This window comes from Oryzias latipes, chromosome 23 (genome assembly GCF_053564925.1).
Source record: "Oryzias latipes strain Hd-rR chromosome 23, Olatipes_Hd-rR_3.1".
NCBI lineage: Eukaryota > Metazoa > Chordata > Actinopteri > Beloniformes > Adrianichthyidae > Oryzias > Oryzias latipes.
Window position 1 is genome coordinate 16,629,383 of NC_136259.1, and position 27,272 is coordinate 16,656,654.

At 37.9% G+C, this 27,272-nt stretch overlaps 1 protein-coding gene and 1 long non-coding RNA gene across 18 annotated transcripts in view; one reads left to right on the forward strand and one right to left on the reverse strand.

The window, feature by feature from the left end:
* LOC105357086 (uncharacterized) overlaps positions 1-18,163 on the forward strand; it is a 43,952-nt gene extending 25,789 nt beyond the window's left edge. The window contains exons 3-4 of the long non-coding RNA XR_002293074.3: positions 3,094-3,175; positions 18,067-18,163. This is a non-coding gene — a long non-coding RNA (uncharacterized LOC105357086). The remainder of the gene's footprint in view (positions 1-3,093; positions 3,176-18,066) is intronic.
* The window catches only part of LOC101162174 (ELKS/Rab6-interacting/CAST family member 1), a 123,211-nt gene that overhangs the window by 40,300 nt on the left and 55,639 nt on the right, over positions 1-27,272 (reverse strand). For 16 of the 17 annotated variants that reach the window (XR_013653813.1, XR_013653812.1, XR_013653811.1 and 13 more), the window contains 2 exons: positions 25,466-25,597; positions 19,863-20,023 (listed from right to left, as the gene is read on the reverse strand). Coding sequence is in view for 13 of the 17 variants with exons in the window: in XM_078942211.1 (XP_078798337.1) it covers positions 19,863-20,023; positions 25,466-25,597 (293 nt within the window). In the remaining 4 variants the exon portion in view is untranslated. Of the gene's footprint in view, positions 1-19,862; positions 20,024-21,853; positions 22,034-25,465; positions 25,598-27,272 lie in introns of those variants that run through there. The other variant, XM_078942212.1, reaches the window with a different exon arrangement.

The following is a 27,272-nucleotide window of genomic DNA, read 5'->3' on the forward strand; positions in this document are numbered from 1 at the left end:
GGATCTATTTTAAAAGTGTTCCTAGTGGTGTTTTAATTATGATTTTTCAGCCACAATTTAAAAAAGAGGTTGTTTTTAGGTCATAATTTCTGCAGAGCAGCAGTAGTTAATTAAAAATTTGCCTTTGAGTTGTGCACAGGACCAATGGTGTAGAGCACGAGCAATATCAGAGCCATCCAGCCGTACAATTTGGAGCCAGATGCCAGATGCCTTGTCTTTTCCAACAGAATTTTTTGTCTTCTCCTGGTTCTCAACGATTTGAATACAGAAATACTTAGTAATGCAATTTTAAGAGGAATTATAAATGTCCTCCATCATGAGAAAAATGCCACAAGATCATTTTAACACAAAAAACCTGATTTTCATCAGGGTGGGTCTTTAATATTTAGAGGTAAAGGATAGGAATTAAATTTAAGGTGGTATCAAAGGAGCAATAACAGAAAAGAACATACAGACCAGTGCAGCCAAAGCTGTTGCTGCAACCACAGTTCAAAAAACCATCAAAACGTACGTTATTTAGACCTAAAATGAAAAAATTTAGTTTGTAATCAGTTTATTACACACTTTTTCCACACTTTCAGACAAATCAGACAGTGTTGCAGTTTTTCCCTGTTCTGTTTCACACAAACTCACTTTTTCTGTTTCACATGCACGCAGAGAAGCTAATGGAACATTATTCCTGTTGAAGGTTACGGCGAGTCTAGTTTTATGCTATATCTGAGAGTTACCTGCCAACACATGGCACTTATAAATCTTCAGTGATAAATTTATATTTGTTCCAGATGCACTCGTCTCAGTTTGGGCCTCTCTGTGATTCTCCCTTCATCCTTGTCAGACACTCTCGCACAGGCTCTTAAAGCACTCTGGTCGGCCTCCTCAGCTTGCAAAGCCAAACACGTGCTTGTGACAAGTGCTGGATGTCGCAACTGTAGCTTTATAATCAGTAGGAAACTCTTTAAAGTGCAGCACTCCTTTGCTAAATCTTTAGATAATTCTACTGTCAGACGGAGCCTAAAACACAACCCACTCGCAGCACTGCCGGCAGTGTGCTGTTATCTTGAGGAATAGAGAAAACAGAGCCAGCAATGCCGGCAGAAAGGTTCCCAGTGGATCTGCAGCATTGGATCTGCGACTCTCTTTTCAAGTGTTTCTGCAGCGATGTTTGGAGCAAAGTATAATAAAGTCGATGAACAGTAACTGAAGAATAATGGCTTGTTGAAAATGTTAGCTCTCAAACTCATGAATTTAGTAATATTTTGACTTGAAATTCTGCTCCTGCTTTGCACAAAAAGATCTTTGCTAGCACTAATTTGAACGTGTGTCTAAATTTCCGACTAAATTGTTCATGCATGTTTTTTAACTCATTTTATTCATGCTTCACTTTAAATCAAACCGAGACAAGTGGCTTTTTCTTAAACGGAGGAGGAAGAGCTAATGTAGCAACTAAAAGTAAATGTCAGAAAAAGCACATTAAACATGTAGAGTGGATAATAAAACTCAGGACCCACATTAAAAAGCCCCATTAAAGCACAACTGCTGCGGTGGAGAAGCATGGTTAAAGGGATTAGACTTCTGCAATGTTTGATTTAGGCCTCTGCAAGATATAACTACCAGCCTCAGACCACAGCACCTGTGGGTGCTTTGTTTGCCATGTGGTGAAAACACAATCAATCTCTCTGCTTGAAAATAATGTACAATTCATCTGGCACTCTCATGAGGTCTACGACAGTAGCAAGGGTTTTGCACGTGACTTTTCTATTCTGCACAGACTCAATCATGATTTATGCTAACGTGCCAGATTGACTCAGAGTCAGGAAAACGATCAGTCTGAAAACAGAAAAACTGTACTTTTACAGTTTGTGTCCTAAAACGCTCCTAAATGGTTGAGGAATTAGTGATACTCCCCTAAAAATAGAAACCAGCATCAAAACTGAGGGGATGTGATGATAATCTACTTTTACTCATACTACTTTAGCCTAAAACGATGACACAACTTCTTTTATATGTCGGCTGACAAATCTGCTGTTGCACTTAAATGTTAGAAGTCATCCTCGCTTCAGAGTTTGTTACAATTTACATTTTTCAAAGGCAAATTAAGGCAAAAAAGAGTACAGTTTAAGCACATTTAATGCTGACCAATCACATCAGAAACAGTCAAATCACTACGTTTAAAGCCCATTCCGATAAAAATGTTGTTTTTGGTGTTTCTAACATGTCCTTGTGGCATTTGTCTGATGATGGAGGTCATATATTAAGTACATTAAGCTCAAAATTGCATTTCTTTATTCAAATTGTTGTGAATCAGGAGCAGACCAAAAAAAATGAGCTTATTTGTGATGTGAAATGTTCTGGGAAAAAGCAACTCAGCATTGTAGAGCAGGTGAGGGGTGGGGTTGCTTCGTGCCACCTGCCCCGCCCATAATTTAGAGGTGAATTTCTAAAGAACAACTGGTGCTCTGCAGAAACTATGTCCTAGAAAATCAATGACACAGGCTTTTTGATTTTGTCTAAAAAGAGCATAATTATAATGGAAAGCGAAGTAAATCTTTAAACTGTAATTTACTTTTTGAATTTTTGTTTTAGACAAATTTATTTAAATGAAGAAAAGGAAACGTTGTATTGTAACTTATTAAATCATTCTATCATTCGGCAATATAAATAAATCATTATGACATAAACAAAGAAACAAAAAAAATCATTTTGAGATTATACATATAAACTTGACAAATGTTGTTATGCTGAATGATTTCCTGCAGTTGGATGTTTAAGAATGAGTCTACATACTGTTACATTCTGCTTTTCATGAGGTTTACCAAAAGGATTTGGAGAATTGGCAATTGGCTGGAAAATGTCTCTAACAATCTGTTATAAAGTGGAGCTCAGTAAAGCCTTTACGTGTTTATACGAACATTTTACAAGTCATTGACAATTTAACAGGTTTCCAACTCCACGCTGACTTGCTTTGAGCTCACTTAGAGCTTCTGGCTCACCTTTATCTATAAATATGTGTCACCTGCTCTGCCTTTCTCATCTCTTTCTGTTCCATTTCCCCCTGTCCTTCATCACTCCTATCTCTCCTCTTCTCCCTCACAGTCTGTTCAGAGGATGGGAGGAATTTTTCCGTCATTCAGAGGACGTGTGCCATGATGTCATTGCCGTGGCGACAAGGCAGACAGTAAGCAGATATACACAAATGCACCAGGCACCTGACCTCAACCCCATAAAGAAAAACACACATGCAGGGCCCCTCTCCTTCCTAAAACCACTTCAGGCCTCTCACTTTATCAGAAACACTAATGCCTGGTCTTAGATCACACATTTTTACAAACACACACACACTACAGCAGCAGTGACGTGCGGTGGGATTAATGGCTGGTGAGGCACTGACGTCATCAGTCAGATTTACAAACATATGAACCATACTGAGAAACTTCCCTGAATCAGTTCTTCATCTTTTATACTTTTGTAAATTTTCCCGTGAATTTTGGAACCAATTAGAATGCTTTGTAAACAGCAAATTAAACTGTAACATTGTTTTAAATTTGAAACAAATAGTCGCATATTTTAATTCGGATGTTAAAAAAGTAGAAAAAAGTATTAATTTGTTACTTCTCGATTCCAAATTTTACATTCATAAGTGCAGAATAAAAAAAAAAACAACTCCCAATTTCACCATATTTAAGATCGAGTTGCTCCAGTTTTACGACTATATTAAAAAAAATTAACACACCCAAAACAAGTAAGACTGAAACAATTTGTGCTTTTTTGTTTGATAAGTAATCCCCTCTAAGAAAACTTTGTATTGTAAATATTATTATTATCTTGTAATCCCCTTTTATATATTTTAAGATACTTTATTTGTCTATCAGCAAATTCTATTTTGGATATATTTCTGATAATTTTATTTTATATTTTTTACTTGAGATGATTCAATAAGTTTGGATTGATGACATTGACTACCACTGCTGATGCTATCTGATTCATTCATTGATGCTGGATTTTGTATGTTAATACTTTGTTCAATAAAGTTGGAAAAAAAACATACTGAGTAACTTATTCACCATTTGATTGACAACAGTTAACGTGTTTTGTTTAAAATATCATTTCAACATGTTTTTTTTTCATATACAAACTGCAGCATAGAAAAAGCACAAACCTTATTATCATCTTACCTTTACTTGTAAGTAAAGTCCATACGCTGCTCCTTCTGAAGAAAATGACTTGCCGCTTGCTATCACTTCTTCTAGTATTTTTTAGCGTCATAATCTCAGGGCTCACCGGCGCCCCCTATCATGAGGCACGAGAATGTCTGGCCTCACCCAGCGGCTTTTTTGCCGGCGTTTAGCGCTCAGCACAAGAAACACGTCCCTCACATACAGTTATTTATAAAAACAAACACTGTACATCATATACATCTGCTAAATTATGTAAACTCAGCTCATATAGTACAAGTGACTGAACCGACACACAGAGAGACAGCAGTACCGTCTGACTGCATAGGTATTGCGCAATCCAAGGTGAGGCTCAGCGGGCTGGTGCCTCATCGCACGTCACTTAGTATCTGAACGGCAAATGCGGATATTCAGCGATTTTCAAAAGAAAAAACACCCAAAAATGTTACATTTAAATGCAAAATGACTGCAAAGCACAAATTACTGATTAAATATAATAATTTAATTTATTTTTTCTCTTTTCTTCCCATAATGACAGGTGAGGCACAGCCTCACCTGCCTCTCCTGACTGCACGTCACTGTACAGCAGCCTCCTGTATGTACTATACTGTCTTATCTCTTCCATGCCAATATTTTGTGTGTTCATGCATGTGTGTCGGCCTTTTGTTCTTTTTCTGTTCACACACCCATTTGGAGCCTTTTTGTATTTGAAGTATAAAGGAAAATGTGTGTGTGTCTTTTCCTGTGTGTGTGTGTGAGAAATACATTTAGAACTAAACCTAAACAAACACAAAGCTATTTTTCTAAATTCTCCGACCCAACAAAAAGGTTTCCCATTGTTTTTTGTGACACCGGCCACTCGGGTTACACATGAGGCTGCTCCTGGGATGCCAGAGTTTACTCTTTAACCTCTTTACTATATGTTAGATGTCACAAAAGGGAGAGAGGTTAAACCTGAGCAAAAAAAATCTAAAAATGTTTTCATGGCATAAAGATTTGACATGTTTTCATTTAAACTTTCACAGATCAATACTTGGTTTTCATGTCCCTAAAATCTGAGAATGAAATGGGCTGGTGACAAAAACATCGTAATTATTTGTGTTGTGTTGTGAGATCACAACAGCCCATACTCAAAAACAAAAATTTCAGTGGAGGGGGACTTTAATTGAGTCAAATTAAACTATATCATTAAAAAAAAAATTTCAAAATGAAATAAATTTATTACAGTTGATATTGGAAAATACAATTTGGATTAAGGCACTGTAGGTTTATTTTACTGTAACCTAAAAACGACCAAATGCATCACAGCGGACAACACACATATGATGCAGCAAACAAATGATCAATGTGTGGAAACACTTTGAATTTAGCAAAGACATGTGAACATACAGTGTAGTAGAATTTTCTAATAATGTTCCATTCCAAATTATTTGATGTGAAAAAACAGCAGTGGGGTCAACTTTATGGAACTAATATGTGAATGGATTTAACATTAAGTCTTGTTTACTTGTTTGTTTGTACACATATTTAATTTCCACTTGATTATCTTGCAAGAAAAATAAGGAATCTGGAAAACTTTGTGGCACACTTGGGCTTAATATGTCCTGGATCAATTTTAAGTCAGGGAATCGGATCGTTCAAATTGTGATATAAATCATTTACAGATAAATGCATTCAAGAATTAATTTTGACTGTAAATACAACTGTTGACAGGGCGTTTTTTGAAAAAAAATTTAATTGATCATTGTACGGAAGCACTTGATAAATGCAGGAAATGTACATCTTTCTTTCTTTCCAAGTTTCTTTTTCTCCTCTACTAATTTTAGCTTGTACATCTTCATCCTCACTTGCAATCTTTCCTCTTGAACAGTCTTCTCTGCATTGTTTTTTTCAATTACTTTTTCAAATATAAATTCAATTGAATCGGTTAATTCAAAAGGGGCCCAAGTCCAAGAGGTTTGTTTTTCCAGGAAATTATTTTAATTGCATAGCTTAAAGGGAGGCTACACCAACTAATTAATACTTTACCCAGATTTAGCACCAGTTCCTAGCTTACAAATGCTATAATATGAAGCACCTCACTTTTATAATTTCAGAGGACTAGCAAACTAAAGTCTCTGGACTTGAACCATTCTTGAATTAAACAGGGGTGCTGCCATATTGGATAACTAGTGCTGCCATCTACGGGATAAAGCTAAACCCATGCAAGAGAAGCCCAAGTCCAGGAATTTTAGACTTAATGCATTTTAATTGTCAAGCATAGTCAATATATTACATCAGACTTGAGACTTTTTTGCACATGATCAGATAGAATTCAAAAATGACTTTCTATGAGTCTGGAACATAAAAAGCACAAAAGGAGAGAAAGATTGACAAGAAAGATTTACATAAATCCAACCAACGCAGGGTTTAATTAAAAAAATAAATACAGTGGTACAGTTCAGCAAAAAGACAGTCAACTTCCAGAAAAGGCTCTTAGTTTGCTGAAAAATAACATGATTTTCTTCCGCTCTTGCTTTCTGTGACAGACCTTACACAAATGGGTAAAAATACCTATCCCTGATTTGCTGTTGAGGACTGTCCAATACTTGCTCATGAAAATTTAAAATGTGGCTACACTTCCTCTGTGTGTCTTTGCTGTTCTCTGCACCCCCTCGTCTATATTACCCAGAGAGCCCCTGTGTCTCCAGAGTGAAATCTTGCAGGGAAGTATTTCTCGCCCAGTTGACAGCTTCTGTCCTGCAGCAGACAACCAGCGAGCAGCGCGCCTCCGCGCTTTAATCTGCCCCGAGCTGGCTCCCTTTCTTTCTCTGCCTTCCACAGCTCACAGACCCACACAGCAGGAATTTAATTTATACTACAAAATGTTTATCTGACACAGTGCAAAAGGTTCTTTTAAGGTGAGGCGTTGCACCGCTTTGCTTCCTGTACTCAGAATATACTCCCACTCAGACCCCCTCCTTCACTCACACACACACATGCTGTTTTATTACCTTACAAGAGAAAACACAGAGCGATGCCGACGTCTGAGTGGATTTTAAGGAACATTTGTTATTGCTGGCCTGCCATGTGAGCTGCATCAAAGTGAAGACAGCCAATAAAACTTTGCTTTATGGTAAACTATTTGCTGAGACTGAGAGCTACAACAACGCTGCACTCACTTGGAACAACAGCTGTTAGAGAGAAAATGACTGTCACTTAACAATTTAGTCAAATGGATACAAAACTTTAAACACTTAGGCTATATTCACATCGCCCTCGGCAACACGCGTTCACGTGACCACTTGTAATGAAACGTTGATGTAAACGCACATAAATGCGTGTTTTGGGCTTCTGCGTTCTAAACTCTTTCGTAAACATGTAGCCAGCCGCGCTTTTCAGACCGTTTTCGGGCTCTAAGTACAAAAGCATTGAATGCGCAATAAAAGTTAAATCAGGTCGAACTTTGACCAATCAGAGACTTGGATTTGGTAGTGACGTATGGATGGCATCCCACTTAAGTCATGAAAGTGCCAAAGTCTCTCTTCCGCACTCGTCCACCCACTTGCGTGGATCGAGCCCGTTTTCAGTGGTAGGGGTGTGGCCTTCTAAAGTGCTCACTCCTGATTGAGAGAGTGGTGGCCATAGAAATGTAGATGGGCCAATCACAGCTTACTAAGGACATGTGGTTCCAACATGGCGAAGGAAATATCGTGGAAAAATGGCGACTGAATTGACTTCATTTGATTGGAACTGGAAGCAAGGCGTCCAGTTATATTAAAAAGGCAATAGGTCCAAGCAGGCCTCTGGCTCAAAACTGTAGGGCTGGATTGATCCAATATTGCTCACTATTATTTTTGCACCGATAATGCTAGCTTGAGGCTATGAGCTCGCGTGTGAGCGCGCAAACAGTCCCCTCAGCGACAGGGAGGGGGCAGGGTTGCTGCCCACAAACCAGAATTGTATTTTTAGGCATAAAATATGTCTTAAAAAAGACAAAGGCTTTTTGATTTTGGTTAAAAACTGTTCAATCATAACTAAAAGACTACTGGGAATGATTTTACAAAAGAAAAATAAATATGTTTGGAGTGGGACTTTAAGTGAACAAAATTGAGCAATGTGTGTTGTGTGCACTTAACGTTTAGCAAGTTTTAAGTTCACAGCACTTCAAACGATGCCTGAATGAATGAAAATGACACTTTATTTAACTCCAAAGAACAAAACAGTCTAAAAAACCCGAAAGGCCTGATTTTTGTTTGGAGCTGTCATGTCAAAGAAAAAAAAAAATTCTTTGTTAAAAGGCTTTTTTATGTATCCTTTTTATTTATCCTAGGAACAGAACGGTGGTTACCAAAACAGAAATTTGACTTAATTGTGAAGTCTGCAAACTAGGAAGGGTAAAAAACTTTGAATATCGTCATTTAGATATAAAGATAGAGACATTTACAGTTCTTTAAAGCAGCCTGATCATGCTCTATAACCAAAAAACACACTTGATCTCTCTTGTCTGTGGCTGTTACAATAATGCAAGTGTGCCAGAGACACTGGGTATGAATGATTTAGCATGGAGCCAGACGATAGGGCCATCAGACAGGAGTGTTAGGGAAATAGGTTAAAGCTGGTGCACTGGATATCTGTGTGCATTTGTGTGTTTTAAAAAATCTGAGAGGGAGAGAAAAGCTCCCCTCAAGGAGCTGTTGTACATCAGAGAGGCTTAGAAAAAGATGGCGAGGAGGCTCTTTCACACACACACACACACACACACACACACACACGCACGCACAAACAGTTTTGACAGGGAAGGGAATAAAATAACTGGAAGATTTGGAGAGAAAACAAATCAAAGAGACATGAAGGGGGAGGGAAGCTGAGGAAAGCTGGAGAAGGAGAGACAAAGAGGAGAGATGAGGAAGAGGGCAGGTGGGACTGCTGCGTGACAGAATGAGGATCTGTTCTTGACACGTTTCCCCTTTTTCCTCACTTCCTTTCTTCTCCTGAAAAAACTTCTATCGCATTTTCACCTATTCCTTTTTCTTCCTCGTCTCTCAAACACACATTTGTTTAAAATCCCTCACTGAGACTAATAGAAAAAGTGTAGAAATGCGTTATGCATGGTATTCTGTTTCCATGAGACCACACACAAACTGGGAAGTGTGAGAAAAGATGAGCTTCTACCCTACTCTGGTTTTACACGAGTTAATTCATTTTTACGCTTTGTTACTGACACCAAGACATCTGCTAACAATCTGTCAGAACTTGTGGCACACCAACCACTGATGGCAGTGGACATCTGTGATGCCAAATGTCCAGGATTTTGTCGTTTTTAAAGACTCTCTATAAGCTCCTTAATTTCAATTTGTTCTTCATTTCATAAAGTAACTCCATTCCATAATTTTTTTTTCTTTTTAGCTCTCTGTATCTTTGGTGCAATTTTTGCTTTTTTGGATATGGATCTAAGGAATGTGGCATTTCAGTTGAGGGAGACTTCCGTCAAGAATTAGATCCCATGTGGGGGTGTTGCTGCATAAGCACTGATGTTCTTTTTAAAGAACCTTGACCTTAAATCCAAGTAGCATAAGGAACAAGGGGCAACCGCATTACATTAGAAAATAATTTGCCATACACTTAAGGGACAATGCCCCACCAGGTATCCATTATCAGAAATGAATGGAGGATGCTACCGCAAAGTCCGTTCATTTCTGATAATTGCCACCTCAAAGGGCATCATTCTGCTAACACCATATTCACTTACAAAAGAAATAGGAAAATGTTAATAATTAAACAAACAAATACATAAATATTACATTTATCATTAGTAATTTATTGCTATTATTTTTGGGTTTCATTTTTTTTCACAAAAAGTGGACAATTTGATACACGTTGTCATGGTAATGGCTACCGAGCCTGCACCACCCTCGCTCTGCAGCAGTGAAGGAAAGTGGTATATACACTTAATGTAGTGTTAAATGGTACTAACCCTCATTTACTACTTGTTTTTGTCAAGAAACAGAGTTCACTAGAAATTTCCTGGATCACTTTCAGTGCAAGAAATATCCACGATTAATTCTTCTCATTAAATGTGTGTCAACAAAAAATGTATTTCATTAAATGATACTAAGAAAATGAATTATAAACACGTATTAACTCTCTATCAAACAACAGACACAAAATATTTAAAATCAGAGGCAACACCGCGGTGGATGGTCACATTTGATAGAGAAACTTCTTAGGTGTTCCTTAATGGCCACTCTGCAGCCAATCAGACTAGAGTCTTCACCTGCACCATGGTAATAGTCATGATTATAGATTACTGCTTTATTGTGACTGCATCTACGTTTTTAATGTCATTCCAAATTACAAATGTCTTTAAATAAAAACAACAAGGCAACCGCCAAACAAAGACTTAGAAAAACTAAAATATCAATGAGATTCTGTGCTTTACAATACAATAACCTGTTTAATGGTTTGAAATGCAATACACAAAATTAACACCTGAAAAGGCAAAATAAATAAATACATAAGAATTTTTTTATTTAACCAAAAGGAATAGAATTCCAGTAAACCCAATGAGCGCCTAAAGCTGAATCATGACACTTTTATTCTTCCTTTTTGATCTGCTTAAGATCAATGGGTGAAAAAGATTTTGAAAAAAGAAGCCAACACTGTTGTTTTTCTAATATGGCTTTCAACTGCAGCGGACCTTTTATCTCCTCTCCACAAGTGAGAGGGGAATAAAAAAATCAAAAGGGGACACAAAAAAAAAGCGAAGCAGCGTACGAGACAAAGGGGCAGCAGCCGCTTTTACAGAGAGCGAGACAGAAAAAAAAGGCGACATAACTTGAGCTTGTAAGGCTAAGTGTCAGATCTCCTGGCGCTTTTTTTTCGTCATCTTAAGCCTTAAAAAATGTTTTACTAACACACACACACACACGCATACACACACACACACACAGATGAGCTCTGGCGCGCTGAAGATTTGGATTAAACTCATTGCTGTACGGATCAAAGCCTGTCTCTTTGGTGTGCTGCCACAAGCTTGTATACATGAATTTGTGTAGGAAGATGCTTTTTTTTTGGTCTCCCTATGTTCTTATGACTCTGTGTGAGTTTATATCTCCAGGCACTCCTGAAGCAATGAAAGCTTCATAGCAATCAAGCCATTCCATCTGGTTTTTAAGTGTCTAGTTTTGGAGATTTTTTTTGGGAAGCATGCACCTTTTTTGTTGGCGATGGAAAAGCGTATGAGGTTTTAGTGTGTTTGCGTGCGCCCTCCACGTAGCCATGCTGTCGCTTCTAAAAAGCAGAGATGTCATTTTCCTCACCGGGCCGCTGAAAACAGGATCTTTCACTCCGCAGATGAAGCCACATTCATCATAGAACAGTTTCTGTATGTAGTGACAGGTATGACGACACAGAGAGAGGGAACAGGTAGAAATCCAGCCTGCCAGACGGCATGCAGGTTGTAACAGCATTCCTAAACAAATGTGGGTGTATACAGGAGTTTTGGAAAGGAGAGTATGGATAACCCATGAGAAAGGAGGATGAAGAGAGGAATGGGATTACAGATGGAAGGATGCAGGGAGATGCGACGACAGCAATGAAGAAAAGGATGCTGGGAAGCCTGCGTGGGGAGAGTTTAAGAGTTACAAAAAACTTGGTTGGAAGGTAAAGCGGAGAACAGAGCAACTCTGGAGAAATAAAGGGAATTTATAGGAAAAACCTTGAGGTTTAAGTCAATCTGCCCACAGCAGGAAGCACATGTCCACATGCTTTCTGTCAGTGAGGAAGCTCAAATTACAGTTATAATTACTTTTTTTCCCCCCACAAAACATGAAGTAAGCCTTTACAAGTAAATTATTATTTTCCTAAAAGGAGAAAACAGGGCTTAAAATTGATAGTTGGATGGAATAAATCTGATCATCTTCTTACATTAAAAGTATTTTGCTTTTGCTGCCCAAGAAATTATGTATCTTCAATTCGGCAACTTTAGAAAAAAGACAAATAGCTATTAATCAGATAATGTAAAAACCACACAATTATAACTTTTTTTAAATATTAACTCCAGCAGTAACCCATACATTTACTGAGATGCTCCAAAACCTTCACAAAATAAATCTTGTCTTGTGTTTCCAGGTATGAATGTTTCAAAATAGCCAACTACCTACAGAAGTTCAGTGTCAAATTGATTCATTCCTGTCGTAAAAAGTTAAAGAAACTGCATTAAGTCTTTTAAACAGAGCTTAACAGTGGTCCTGTGGTTCACCGCTGTTTCGCAGATTTCTTTATACAATTGTGCAGGTTTTTTCCTTTTTGGGTTTGTATGTTCTGCGACCTGATTGGCTGTAGACCATGTCAGTCCCCTGTGCCGTGACCCCTGTACAGAATGCGTGCAATTTGTCATATTTACATAAATCTTTGATTACAATCAGATAGCTTTTTTATCATTTAATACGAAACTTTTTTTTCTACGGAAGTTTGAACTTTGAGAGTTGTAACAAAAGCGAAAAGTGTAATAATGTCTGAGAAAAGAGTTTAAAGTATGCAGTGAGGGGTTTTACTGCCTTAAAAACATCTATAATCCCACTAACTCCCAGAATAAACAAGGAACCACTTCATATGTTCACTATATTTACCACAGAAAAAAACATTTCTTGCAACTCTTTTTACAAACAGAAGTATTGTTTGATGACTACATTTTGTTCGTCTTCTCTGGTGTTGATTCATAAATCAAGTTTTAAGTGTAAACTAACATTTTTATAAGTGTTTAGCTTGCTTAGCTAAAAACCTTGCACATGTATGCAGGTTTATGTAGACTAACAGATGGATAAGGAAATCTAAAGAAAATAAAAAGCGTCCACCATCTGGCAACTGAAAGGTTTGTTGGATTTTGGTGAAGCGTAACAGTAAAATGTACCATTTTATTTCACTGAGATTTCAGTCCTGAAACCCTGTTGTTATACACACATTGTCAGCACATTTCTCCATCTGGCTACACACACGCCCCAAAAATAAGACAACGCACAAGCCCACATGGTGAGCATGAGCTTATCTAATGTAAATCTCCTTGACTAGGTTACATGTCAGAACCCTGCAGGGGAGCTGCGTATCTCTGCATGTTTTTGTACGGGAGACAACCTGACAGCTGTATCAAGCTCCTACAGTCTCCATAATCCCAAAGTAGATTTATGAGAGATGGTTAAAAACTATAACCCATAAAAGGGAAAAAAGAAACAAGAGAAGGTGAGTGTGTGCCCTCCTCCAGCTGTGTTTGGTAAATATTTCATGTGACTGATCAGGTGTGGGTGTGCGATAAGATCCGTGTGTCTGGGAAACCATCTGTATCATATATCATGTCTTAAAACAACACTAAGCCTTATGCAGATTCAAAAAATGCTTCATGTGTAATGTTATGTGTGAAAAATATGAGGTGTGAGGATAATGGTATCAACCTACAGCTGAAAAACCAGCAGATACCTCATACATAACTACGTTTAATACTGAGTAATAGAAAACAATTTGTTTTAGGAACATTCAGTGAAACAAAAAAAAATTTGTAATAGTCAATGTAAACTTTAAAAAAAAAGTCTGTTACTGAAAGAGAAATTCAAGAATGATTTAAAAGAGCTCTTATTTAAAATGAATAAATAAAGACAGAGATGTAATAGGCACTAGTGGTGTGGGGACCCTTCAAGACCAAGAAAAAGAGGGAAAACCTCGGCCGAAACAGAGAAAAATAAACACGTCAGTACCTTTAATATAGAAAATGTTTCTGTAAAAATAAATAGAAACATTTTAAAATGTTATTTAGGTCAGTTTAAAGATAAACGTGGCTGGAAGAGAATGTGAGATGCAAAGTGGAGCCTTTGTGTGGAGTCTTTAATTAAAAAGTCCTTAAAGGTAGGGAGGTTCACCTGAGTAAAATAGATCTGGCATTTTATTGTGAAATTCAAATGGCAGTTCTTTGACTTCTGGATTGAAGCTACTTTGAAAACAAATGTTCCCGGACACATTGTTGTAAGTACGGAGCCCGTGTCCTGACATGGAAAAAAAAAATCTTATTCCCACAAATTAATATCTTGTTCCCACAAATAAATATTTCGTTTCAGCGAAATAATATTCCGTTCCCACGAAATACTATTGAGTTCCCCCGAAATAATTAATTCGTAGGAACGAAATAATTATTCATGTCATAAGTCATTCATAAACACGGATATGCTCTTCGTCCTGCCGCAAAAGCCGCTCTCAGCTGTAACTTCCATGTCTCTGTGACCCACATTCGTTCAAGAAAGGAAAAAGAAAAACAAGAATGATCAATTTATTATTGTCTCAATGAATATAAGAAAAATATCATAAGATTTAGGAAGCCTTCGGATGTAAAGCAACTGCTATCGAGTATGTTAATAAAAGACAAGTCCTGAATATTAGTATTCCTATTCGACCCTAAACTACAATATCCCATACCGCTGTAGACGGTCAGCCAGCTGCCCAAATGCCGGCATGACAAGCAAAAGAGCTCTGCGGCGGAACTAGGAGCTATATCCGGAGAATCGCTGCGGTGTGGCGAAACAGCAAGCAAGCTCCTAAATCTTATCACAAATTCATTATTTCAAGGGAACAAAATATTATTTCGTGGGAACGGAATATTATTTCGTGGAAACGAGATATATTTTATTTTTTCCATGTCAGGACACGGGCTCCGTGTGTAAGTAATCAGGATGGAGGGCCCAGCCCAGCTGGAGCAGGGTAAACCATGAGCAGGTTGTCAGTCTGTTGCAGGATCAAACACACTCACACCTAAGGAGACTTTAGAGTCACCAACTAACCTACGGAGCATATTTTTAGACTGAGGAAGCTGGAGTGCCTGGAGAAAACCCACCCATGCAAAAGGAGAACACAACAAAAAGAAAACAAATAAGAAAACACAGCAAATTTATATTTCATTAGTTTCCAACCATGTTCCTCAGTTTTGTTTCAGTGATGACTGAATTGGGTGTGATTTTAAAGTACCATGACATTAAGTTTAGCCGACGAATGTCAAAAGATTGGCTGTAGTTCTAATGAACTAATCAACCTGAAAGGGGCAGGAGACCTAATACTCCTAATCCTGCCAGTGTGTCCGTGGGAATTATTACCCAACTTTGTTGTGAATCTTACAATTGCTTTGGGCAAAGGAATGGATGATTAAGAATACGCGAGAAAAATGCAAAAGTTCTTAGCTCTCTAATTTATTTATTGAGAGTGTTCCAATGAACTTGCTTAGTCTGGAGCCTGTATTCAGAAGACACAAACCAGTGGGTCTCATGGCCTCACGGTGTGCCAAACCTTTCTGCCTCGTGTGCACAGGCATGTATGTGGAGGTTTAGAGACTTGAGTTTGATTTGAAGAGCCATTGAAGGTCATCCGGATTTGTATTAGTAAAACCAAAGATTGACATTTTTATTTCCAAGAGCAGAAGGGGGCTTTGCTGTGGGTGCTGGAAGATGCCTAGAGAAGACTGAAACTTGCTGATGGTCTAAAAAGTAGAATCTGTTTCCTTTTTTTTAATAGAGGAAATGTAGTTTGGGTGCAAGCAAGACAAGAATTTAACTTTGACTGCATTACTTTTTTGTTTTACAGAATATATCTACGCTGTCTATGACGAAATCAGCTATCGCTTCATACAAATAGAAAATAGAACAAAGGTTTAAAATTAAAGGGACATTTTCAATCATTTAAAAATTCACTAAATGGATTAGGAAGCCAAAAAATGCATTTGTGGCTCCATGAAAAACTTTGTTTGTTGATCTGCAAGAAAAGCAGCCCCTCTGATTAGTACAAAGCACATTTGGTGGCCTGCAGCTGGTACTTTTAAATGCTTTTTCTCATCAAATATTTAGAGAATGTGCATTAGTCCCTCTCATAAAACATAAAAGGAGTAGAAGGGTGAAATATGCACACAAACATGTCAAAGCAAACTCTAGTAACTTTATAAACCTGGAAAGGAACTTGTAGAGTATAGTGTTTGTTGTTAAATTAATGAACGTTTATATGTGGGCTTTTTAAATCCACAAGTTTAAGAATACAATAAAAGGACGCACTAATGCAATTATTTGTATATTTTCAATCTAGAAAGCAAAGGGGAAAATATATAATATATATTTTTTGGTTGGAGGAGTTGCCGGTGTAGTATGTTTTTAAAAGCAGAGCAGCCTTGTGCTTTTTTACTTTTAGGAAAACCTTCACCATAAATTTGAAACCCGTAATGGGAACACAGGAAATGAAAACATTTATGCACTCGCTGACGCTAAATGATAATACAGATTGACCAGAATGGTGTGTGAACTGGTTCTGGAGTTTGTGTGGTCTGCGTATCATTATAATAACATAATAACAGTAATAAAGCAGGTGCGTGTCTGTTGATGGCTGCAAATATTCATGCTGAGGCCAGAGGAATCCCGTGAAAGGAACACCGGACATGTCTTGATAATAATAAATCAAACATAATGCCCATGCACATGTGCACTAATTCAAACCATAATGCCTTTAATAATCACTTGAGTCATTGCAAAAGCCAATAACCCTCAGTTATAGTAAGATTCAACATGCTTCAGTAAAAACAAAGAGTCTAAATAGAAAGGTTTAGGGGGAGAAAGCACAACGTATGTGAAGATTCTCAGTCATCCATTCTCTTCTTCAGGGCAACTGGACAAAAAAAGTTTAGCTAGAAGTTTTGCCTCTCATTCAAGAAGCTTCTCCAGTTTTGACTGTTGCTTTGCAAAGGTGTTACACCAACTCAAACCATCATTGTGCTTTGGGTATCGATGCACAGCTTATACGGAACAACGCTTTTCTCCACGCCAGAATCAGCTGATTCATATTGATCGTGTAAACTGTCAATCAGCTAAGGTGTGAAAGTGTTTTTTTTATTTAGATGTCGCTGGCGAAATCTCCGCTGTTACAGGATTAGAAGAGGGTTCGCCCATGTGGACATAGATGCTTCCCTTCAAACCATCAATGCTCTCCATGTGCACTTTACTGCTTGTAAAAGAATGTCCGCTGTTCTTCAGATGATGGTGAGTTGTTGAGTCCTGGCTTGATGTTGTGGCTCTTCTGTTCTGCTGCATCCTTTTGTGTAGGGGGGTTTAGTTTCCCCGGTGTACGGATCAGAACACTCTGGACTGCTCTGGATAGAACAGACCACATCACTCTGCTTCTCCTTCAGGGTTTTGTTCTTGGTGTGGACCCGTTTTGTGCATCAGTGCATGACTTAAAGAACTTAGACAGGTATATCTTGTGTATTAAGGATCTTTTAGTGTTCTTATGTTGCTCCCAATGACTGACTATATATGAGAATTGGACATAGTCATTGTGACGTCACCCATAGAAAATGACTTACTTCCAGCTCCAACTAAATGAAGTCAATTCCATATTGAAATATCCACAATGCCATATTTTCTTGATATAAATACCGCCAGTCAACAGTTATTAGTCCAAATTGGTTTGAGTCATCATCTCTATGGTAAACACTCTCCAATCAGGAGTGAGCTTGTTGGATGTCCACAACACTACTACTTGAAAGTGAACTTGGCAGAATCTGTCAATCAATTTAGCATTAGCATAGCACTAGGATTAGCAAGAACATGTTGAAAAAAGGTGGCAAAGCAACAATAGTTATTCTGACAAATATAATGACTGAGCTGTTTATTTCTCAGTAAAAGTTTTTGGGATTTTGGCTTCTTGGAACCAGAGGCTATTTCCAGTTTGGAACGCGAAGGGGGAGGAGTCACTCAATCCAGTTCTTAGATACAGGCCATGGTTGCTCCCCTTCTTTCCTGGGCTCAGTCCTGCAAATTCATTTCCCAAAGTCCATCAGGTATAATTGCACTTCCTGAGGCCAGTGTTAATGTGACTCCTCTCTTTGTTGGTTCCTTCTCAGTTTTCAGTTATGCTGTAGTGTTCTGAATACAGCAGAAAGGATGGAACAGCATAGAAGAGCCACAGCATCAAGCTAGGACTGAGCACTCCATCTAAAGGTCAGAGGATACTCCTTTGAAGTGCACATTCTGGACAAAGAGGACAGACAGCATGAAAGAGGAGTTAAGGAAGAATTTATGTCAAGATGGAGAAACCTTTTCTCAATAGGGGTGCAGATCTGAGTCATTGCACAATCATGCAGAATCCCATTTTGACTTCTTTGCCCAGCAGACTGGGGCCCAGTTTGCACCTGCCATACACAAACAGTAAACCACTAACAGGTGCCACCACCTCTGTTCCACACCCACACCCTCATCAAGTAACTGGACATTAGCAACAAAAGCGAGTGCATGCCCCCATTTCCCATAATGCAATAGTAAATTCTCATCCTGTAGGCTGTCTTAACAGGCAGCAAATGCTACCAGGGACGTTCTTCTTGGCTTCTACTTATGATCTCTGTGTTGTCCCACTAAATCACACACCACTGTAAAGTCTCAACACGGATGTAAATCTGCAGAAAATACACGACTGCTGGACTCATCCAACTGGTAGTTAAATACAAACCTATCCATTAAAATATCATTAACTGTTTACTGAGTTACAGAGTGAGCAGGAATGTCTGCCTTTGTAATCAATCATCCGAACAGTCTGACAGTGGTACATGCTTACTGCATTAACATCATCTCTAAGGCTGTGTGGAGTAGAGAGAAAGAAGATGAAAGACACGACCAGAAAGAAGGGATGAGAAGAAAGCTGATGAGGTGTCGGGTTGAGATTAAGTCAGGGAGTCGTCACACTGTCGTCCTTGAACACTTAACCTACGGAGAAAACTGCTCAAGATATCATTGCTCTGGGCTTCTGTGCTGAATGTCAAGTTATAAATATCAGCTCAAACTGCTGATGGACATGTTGCTAAAAATACACCAAATTCTTCCTTTGTCTCTAAAATCTTTTGAAGACAAAACCTATAACCAAAAACTAAAATAAAAAGCAAAAAGTGAAATAAAACATGAAGAAAATACTTTAAAAAAACAGCAGATTGTGGGCAAACTCATCAAACTCGCTGTCTGGGAAGATTTAAAGGAATTTTTTAACTAGAAGCCAACAAACAATTTTAAAAGAACCAGATGGGACATTTCACTTTTTACTCTGACAAAGCGTTGCACTGAAAACATTTCTAAAATTAACTAGAAAAACTACAATTTCTAATAAAACTTAAAGGTAAAAAGCTGATGACTTTATCTTTTTGTTGTAAAATCCTCATCATCATGTTGTGATTCCATTTCAAAGTGATTCCGGCACCAGTTTAAACATTTAATGTTTTTGTTTTCAGTTTTTGAAGAATTATAATATCAGAAATGATTAAATGCAAAATGTAACTTTCAGTTAGCAGTATATTTGCTTATTGAAATTTTTAAAATAGCATTTTGTGTATTTATGTAACATTAAATGAGACAATTTCAACTGAAAATTAAAATAAAGAAAAATACGTTTATAATAAAATGATCTGAACCCCACAATAATTTTAATACATCTGTGTGAATAAACTGTTTGAACGTCTTTAATAGCAGTATTTCTGGAAATAAAACAAATGAACTGAAAAGCTGTATTGTGCATGTATGGTAAATAAAGAAGCAAACGTTGGATATAAGAATAGAAAAGAAAAAGAGTTTAAAATGTATTTTTGTGTATTATTATGCAGAATGTTAATCTTAAAAACACATTACCATAAGGAGAAATACGTTTTTGTGTTCTTACTTCATCTCTAGAACCTCCTCCAGGTGCTTCCGCCTCTCGGCTCTCAAGGCAGTCAGATGACCTTCCTTCTCGGCCAGAGAGAGCTGAGTTGATGACAACTTGGCTTTCATCACCTCCAGCTCTTGTTTAACCTTCTCCATGGCAACCAGCAGATCCTCCACCTGACCCCATGCACAAAAACACAAATGTCACAAAAAATAATTTTCTTCACCCTCTGCTGATTACTGCACCTTGACCTGCCGGTGCATCATGTCTGATCGTCTCTTTACTGTTCCTCAAACATATAAAGAATATCTCTGCATATCATTTTTACTTCTTCTCCTTTTTTCCTGATGCATATTTTGTCTCAGTCCCCTTCTCTCAATGCCTATAGATCACAATGTCATTTTAATGGGTCTGAGGTCAGTGTGTACCATATTTCTCATTGTGTGACAGCAATCTGGCCAACACTCACGCATATGTAAGTAAAACAGTTTTTTAAAACTATACAAGATGTCAGCCTACATAAAAAGAAAAAACCTAGACCCTGGAAGTGAATGTTGTCATATCAACGGGATAAAAACTGTTAGTGAACTTTTTTTTCCTTGATACTGGAATGAATGACTGTGCAATGTAAAAAGTCCATATTTTGTATTTTCTTTTTCTATCAAACTAAAAGATTTTTGATTTAATTTTGTTTATTTTACTTCAGATAAACAAATTAATTCATTTTACTAAGTAGCAGAACAGCTACCTGAAGACAATTAACAAAAACACTCAACACAAAAACATAAGTATGCTTTTTTTTTTTCTTACCTCTTGGCACATATTTTTTACATGGTTTTGAATCATTTGGAAACAATTATGAAGGATTCACGCAAAGTTTTTCACATCCTTTTAATGTACAGACACCAAACAATCCAGATCCCATCCAATTCTTAGTTGGAACATCACACCGGTCAAAGTTGTCTTAAAAAATAAAAGATCCAGAAGAAAGTCCTGATGCAATCCAAGACTAAAAGGGGTCTTAAACTACTGCAAGTTCATACTAGAGCAACGCCTTGATAAAGAAGTATGATGTAACAAAAGACAAAAGGGGTCCAGAACAATTTTGAAGTGACTTTCCACAACAACACCTTGTCACATTACTTAAAAGCATTTAAAAAAAATTAGAACAAATGTGGTTCAACAAAAAGGCTACAATCAAAAACATGCAGTGGGGCAAATAAAAAGTTTGTTGTGGCTTTTGATGTTGCAGGTTTTCCTATTTTTAGAAAGGTCTACTTTTAAGAGAGACAGCATGTAAAAAAGAATCCATGGAATCACTCTGTAGGATTTTCTTATTATTATTATTTATTTGTAAAAATATATGTATTTATTGTGAAGCATATGATGTTTAGATAAGTGAGATCAATAACAACGGGGTGGTCATGGTGCAGAGGGAGAGCGGTCTTTTGTCTGCTGTTAGCTTCCAAATGTTGAAACTGTGACTCATTTTTCCCTCACAAAATACTTTATTGTTTCAGTAAAACCTAACAAGAACTTCATTCTATTTTTTCTGAGCTTTCAGCTACAAATCTTTATTCTGTAAACTGCATGAATGACTTGAGTTGTTTTTGTGCTACTGTAGTTACATGCTTCATTAACGAGTAAAAGAAAACATTTTTAACGTTTGGAAAATGGAAGTTCTGTGTGGAGAAGTGGGTGTTCCTCTGTATCCATACTTTATCCAAAAACTACGACATCACCACCAAGATTTTACGGTTCTGACCTGAAAATCTCCCTTTCACAGCCTCTGGATTCACTCCAACACTGCAGAAATTGAAAATAATACCTACCACCTCTTTGCAAAGAGGCCGCTTCCCTCCCTTCTTCTCAGCTGTTATCTTATAAATAATGTCATGCATAAACATAAAACAGTGGGGGTGATGGGATTTTTACAAGAAATACAAAATGACAATAGGAAAGAAATGGGATGAACAGCATCAGTGATGCTTTCTTTAAAATAAATCATGGTTTACATTATTGCAGATGAATCCAGCTGTTCTTTGAAACCCAAAATATTAATGAGCAGGATAAAAAAGAAAAACTAAATTCAATGAAATAAAAGGGGAAGACATGTCATGATTCTTTGTTACCTTTGACCACCTAAAGCCGCTTGTGCTGAGCTCATGAATTGGAATGTGAGACAGCTGCATATAAAGTGACACAGAGAAGAAGAGAAGAAATTGTGGTTATAATGAAGGGGGGTGGATTTAGAGATAAAAGAGGGATGAAAGAATAAGTTAAAGTTAGGGAGGAGCAGAAAGGGGAGGACGAAGAGGACCTAACCAAAAGCTGAAAGGAAAATTAAAAAAAAGACAAAAGGTGACTTTGCGGTAAAGACGAATGTAAAGCATAGGGACAAAAAACAAGATATGAGATATGATTAAATATTAAGGGAGGGAAGCAAGAGAGAGGCAAGTACAAAGCACATCTGAGAGATAACCAGATCCTGGAAAATGCAGGCAAAGCACAAAATACTGAGCAGTAAAAACGACAAGCAACAAGAAAAATATGGCTCGGATAAGGAAGAAGGGAAGGACAGGAGATGAGGGAGGACAAGACAGAGGTGGAGAAAGGGGTGAATTGAGCAGGTGTCCAATAAAGGAGAGGGAAAGGATGAGACTGGAGAACTGAGAGGTGTAGAGAGGAGTCACACGGCCCAGCAAGGAGCTGAGGGGCTGAAAGAAAGGAGACCTTCAGTGTTTGTGTTTACAGTTTGTTTCAAACTTTCGGATTAGGAAAGTAGAAAAGGCAGAAGACAGTGTCCTGATCTCATTAGGAAACAGAAAACTGCTGAGACAAACGTTGCGTTTGAGTTCGAGACAGATGGAGTGTGTCATAGTGTTGCGCTAATGCTCTGTCATGCACACACACACCTTCAGTAATCCACAAATAGCAGCGCCGAACGCCTGAAAGGCGACAATTTTCGTGTAGTTCTGCCCACTTGTTTTTGACAGACAGCTCCTCACACTCCAATTTAAACCGCACAACTGCACACACTTGCCTTCTACATGCACATAAACCGTTCTTGTAGTGTGCACCAACTGGAAGCCAAGTTTGGCTGCATCTGCATATATGTGCCCATGCACAGACCGGCCTCATTAAAGGAGAAAACTGCATCCCTCTGCCAGCCTTTTATAAATTATTATGTGAACGGTTAATTGCAGTGACGTATTTGTAAAAAAGAAAAAGAAAAATATATTTATTCATTATTTATTTTATTTTTCCAGTTTAAAAATAAATTAAATGCCAGCTTGCTGAATTTAATATTGCGTAGCGTCTTTGTGCCATTTAAATAGCATTTAGCACCTCTTTCTGTCTTTTTCATATGGCCTTGGAAGACTGTGTTTGCGTGGTGTGTTGTCCTGTCTTCAAGTACGGTTGAGGTAGTGATGGTAGTGGTGGGAGGGGGCTGCACAGAGTTTGGCTGCCATCTCCACTCATTCCCGACACCCAGAGATTTCATCTCCTTCCCCCTTAACTGAAGTGTTTCTGAGCAGAGATGCTTTCCAGGACCCCGTCCTGGCCTAAATGCTCCCAGGTCTCTCTAATTAAAGCTGCCAGTTTGTGGTGTTTTTCTCTGTTTTCAAGTCAAATCAACTGTGACTGCATAGAAAATAAATGTATACAATCACAGTGAAGACTTAAGAAGAAGAAAAGGTTCTTATATTTTAAATCTTAATGTTTCTTATTTTCTGTAGTGTAAAAATGCAACCAAACAAACAACTTTCAATCAAGCTGAAAGGAAGCCTATTCATTTGCATTTGGCAGCAAAAATCTGTGAGCTGTGACATTTTCATTGGTAAAAATAATTAAAAGACACAAGGTAATGACAAAAAAAAACCTCATTCAAAATTTGACAGCTTTCTTATTTAGTTTATTTTCCACATCCTCACACTTCCTGATGGTTTTTGTAACCTTGTTTTCTTAGTTCTTAAAGCTTTTTTTATTTATTGTTTTACTGTTAAGGTTTTATTAGTTAAAAATAGTAACAGGACACCTTTGGAAGTGTGTCTTTATAAGGTTCATACTATATTTGGATTGTGTTAAAGACTCAAATGAATTGTTATGCTTTCCTGCTTTAGCATCAAGGTTTAAACTAAACTGTAAAATCACAGAATAATATTTTTGAGCATGCCTGCAGCTCACTGCTCCCTGACCTCGCGGGTCAAATGTGTGACAACTAGAGATGCTTGGTTAGAACTTCATTCTCAAATAGGTAAATGCAAAACTAACATTTTGTTTTTGTGGAAAATGCCACACAATCTGTCTTAAATGCCCTTTTCTTGGTGACCAGGGTATAACCACTATGAAGTTTATTAGGGTTAAGTTTAGAACTCAAGAAAAGTCTTCATAAGTTCTTTCATACAAAGACATCCAGCCATATTTGTAAGAGCTGGATGATATTGGTATCTTCCCTAGCCAAAAGACTGAAGGCAAGGGATTGACCAAACTGTCTTGGTAAGCTGAGAATATATATTTGTGTGGAAGTAAAAACGTTTCATAAATCCTGAAAGAAGGCCCATACCACTATTCCTCTTCCATCTGAAGCCATCCAGCTAGACAACTCTGCAGGTCAGTGGCAGCTGGTTTTAGTGAGGCTTGCATGAAAGTTCTGAGACAGTGACAACTAGTTCATAAAGTTCTAGTTGTTTAGTTTTTTTTGGTTACTTTAAGGACATTTGAAGTACAGAAATCTTGAGCAATGGATTCTTCTTTATCTTTAATCATCTGCCCTTTAGTCATACTTTCTTTGCTGTACTTACTTTCATTCCAACTGAGGAGGAGCATGTCAGCAAAAATGAAACATCTACGACTACATTTGTCGTTTTGAGTATATAAAGGCCCCAATAAAGAGTCAGCATGTTAAAGCAGTTACACCGATTTTGTCCAGTTGTTGTACCAGGAGTGAACACAGACATTGTCGGCATGGTACAGCTTTCACCCTTAGCCCACGCACTTTTCCTCCCGCTTGTCCAATCCCATTCAGACACAGGGGAACATTTCCCATCTCTATGGACTAGTTAAGTAACTGGCGCTTGGGAGAGCAACACACAAACACACTCCCAGTGGTCTGAGGTTGAATCCACCAAGCCCTTCCCTTTAGAGCCTCCCCGAACGCCGCCATGAGCTCTCCTGCTGTCTCAGTAGATCAAACACATTACCTTGTTGGCATAAACTGTATTTTTAAAGAAACATTTTGTGTATTGCAGGCTTTAGCAGACAAAATGCAAGTTGTTCTTTAAATAGTTGTATATTTACCTCGCAGCTAAATGAAGACTGACTGGGCAAACACAAACACATGGAACCGCACCTGAATGAGCTCATTTGGCAGGAGTTATGTGTGTGCTGCTTCTGCCATTCGCCACTTTTGGCGTAGTGACGTTTAGCGGTATCTTTTTGTTGCCTTCGAAAATGTTTGCCTGAATGGTTTAAACATTTAAAGGCATTAAAACAAACAAAAGGGCTGAGTTTGAGGAAAAGTTTAGGATCAGACCAGTTCGAGGGAAAGATTCTTCTTACAATTTTTACCAAGCCATTACATTTTTAAAGCACAAGTCCTTTAAAAGATTCATTACCTGTTTCTCTGCCTGTGTGCGTGCCTGCTCCTCATGGGCCAACACCACCTCCCTTTCAGCAGTGATCTGAACGCTTTCCCTCAGCGCCTCCTCCAACTCTTCAATCCGCTCTTCCTTATGACGGAGGGAGTCCTGCAGTCACAGAATGATCACTGTTGTGTCAAGAAGTGGTTCCTTTTCAATCCGTTGCTAAAAAGTGTCAAACTGAGTTTTAAAGAATATTTTGTCTTTCACAAACTGAAGGAAAAGTGCTGCAACTTGCCATTTACCATAAATGATTGTATAGATAGAGGAAGCCCAGCCCTGGTTGTCAAAATCTACCACTTTCCTTGTTTTCCTGCAATCCCTGCTCATAGCTGACTCCACAGAACAAGTAATTCTTAATCCTGAATGAATAAAGACATTTAATCCAGGTAATCTGTAGAGCGCAGGGCAAAATTGGTAGACAAGCAGGGTTGTAGATCCAAAGAACCAGGCTTAGGAGGCCCTGCTATGGAAACTATCTCAATCTTTTACCCACGTCTTAATTTAACAAATTAGCTACAGACTTACTGAATTTGAAGTGCTCTATTTTTACCCACACAATTTGCTTATGGCCTTCAACAAAATCAGCGATTAGCAGCTGCATGTACCCCACCCCACTGCAGAACTGCCATATCAATGCAAGTATTTTTACTTTTCTGACCACTGGGAGGTAATTTGGTTAGTAGGTGGTCCTAAAGTGTGTCCATGAACACATTTCTATGTGAAAAAGAAGGTGGCCATTTGCAGTCCAGGCCAACTCTGAATGTGGTCCCAGCGATTGGATCTCAAAGTATCTAAAATGTGTCCTGGGTGCACTCACATCTGCCGTTAGATCTGTCCAACTGCTCAATTCACCCAAGATAAATGTTCAAGCTGGGCCAGATGGAAACAGGAGCCAAAATGTAGCTTTAACAGCTGGATGTCATTTGATTAGGAAGACATCTTACATCCAAAGGGTTTTCCTCTGTTCTGTAGTGTTTTAGAACTTCTTTTTGTGTGAATACCAACCGTCTGCACAGCTAAAATCAACCACAACAAAGGATGTTGGTTTCATAAGATGCTCAACAATCTGGAATAGATCAGATTTCTGCTCCATTACAGTACTTTATATTTATGCTTGTTAAGTGACCAAATATCAGTCCGATTAAAACAGACTGAGCCTGTTTAGGGTCTGGCAGTTGTCATTTGTTTTTCTTGTGCTGACCAAAGCAGTTTTAGAACAGATGCAAGAGGTGTAAATAGAGATAAAGGCACAATCTGAATGGAAATCCCAAGTAATGTACAACAAAATTAGCTTTTCTTCAGACTAAAGCTCTCAAGAGTGACCATACATTTTAAGAGTATAAAAATGTACCAAAAAGAAAGGAAATAAGGGGTTAAATAGGAAAATATAGTGTGTTTTATTTTCAATCATGTACCTCTGGTCCCTAAACATCTTACAAATGAATTCAAAATAGGCTCATGAATCAAAATATTGGAGAGGTTGTTATAATTTTGATGTTATTTAAAAGTAAATGAATTCCAATAGTGATGACATTAATTCTGAGGGAACAAGAAAGAGAAGGAGCCAAAAGTCAGATTGTCTCAGCACCTGCAGTTTATTAATATTCATTTACTTAATTAAAGTCTTTCATCTAAATCAACTTTACAAATGCAACAATGTGTGTTCCATTTATTTAAGTTTGTTTTTAATGGCCTTGCTGGGGGATAAATCCATGTCCAAGGATGCACGTTTAGCGTGTTCTTGAATGCGTGTCACATGAACGGAATAAAACACATCACA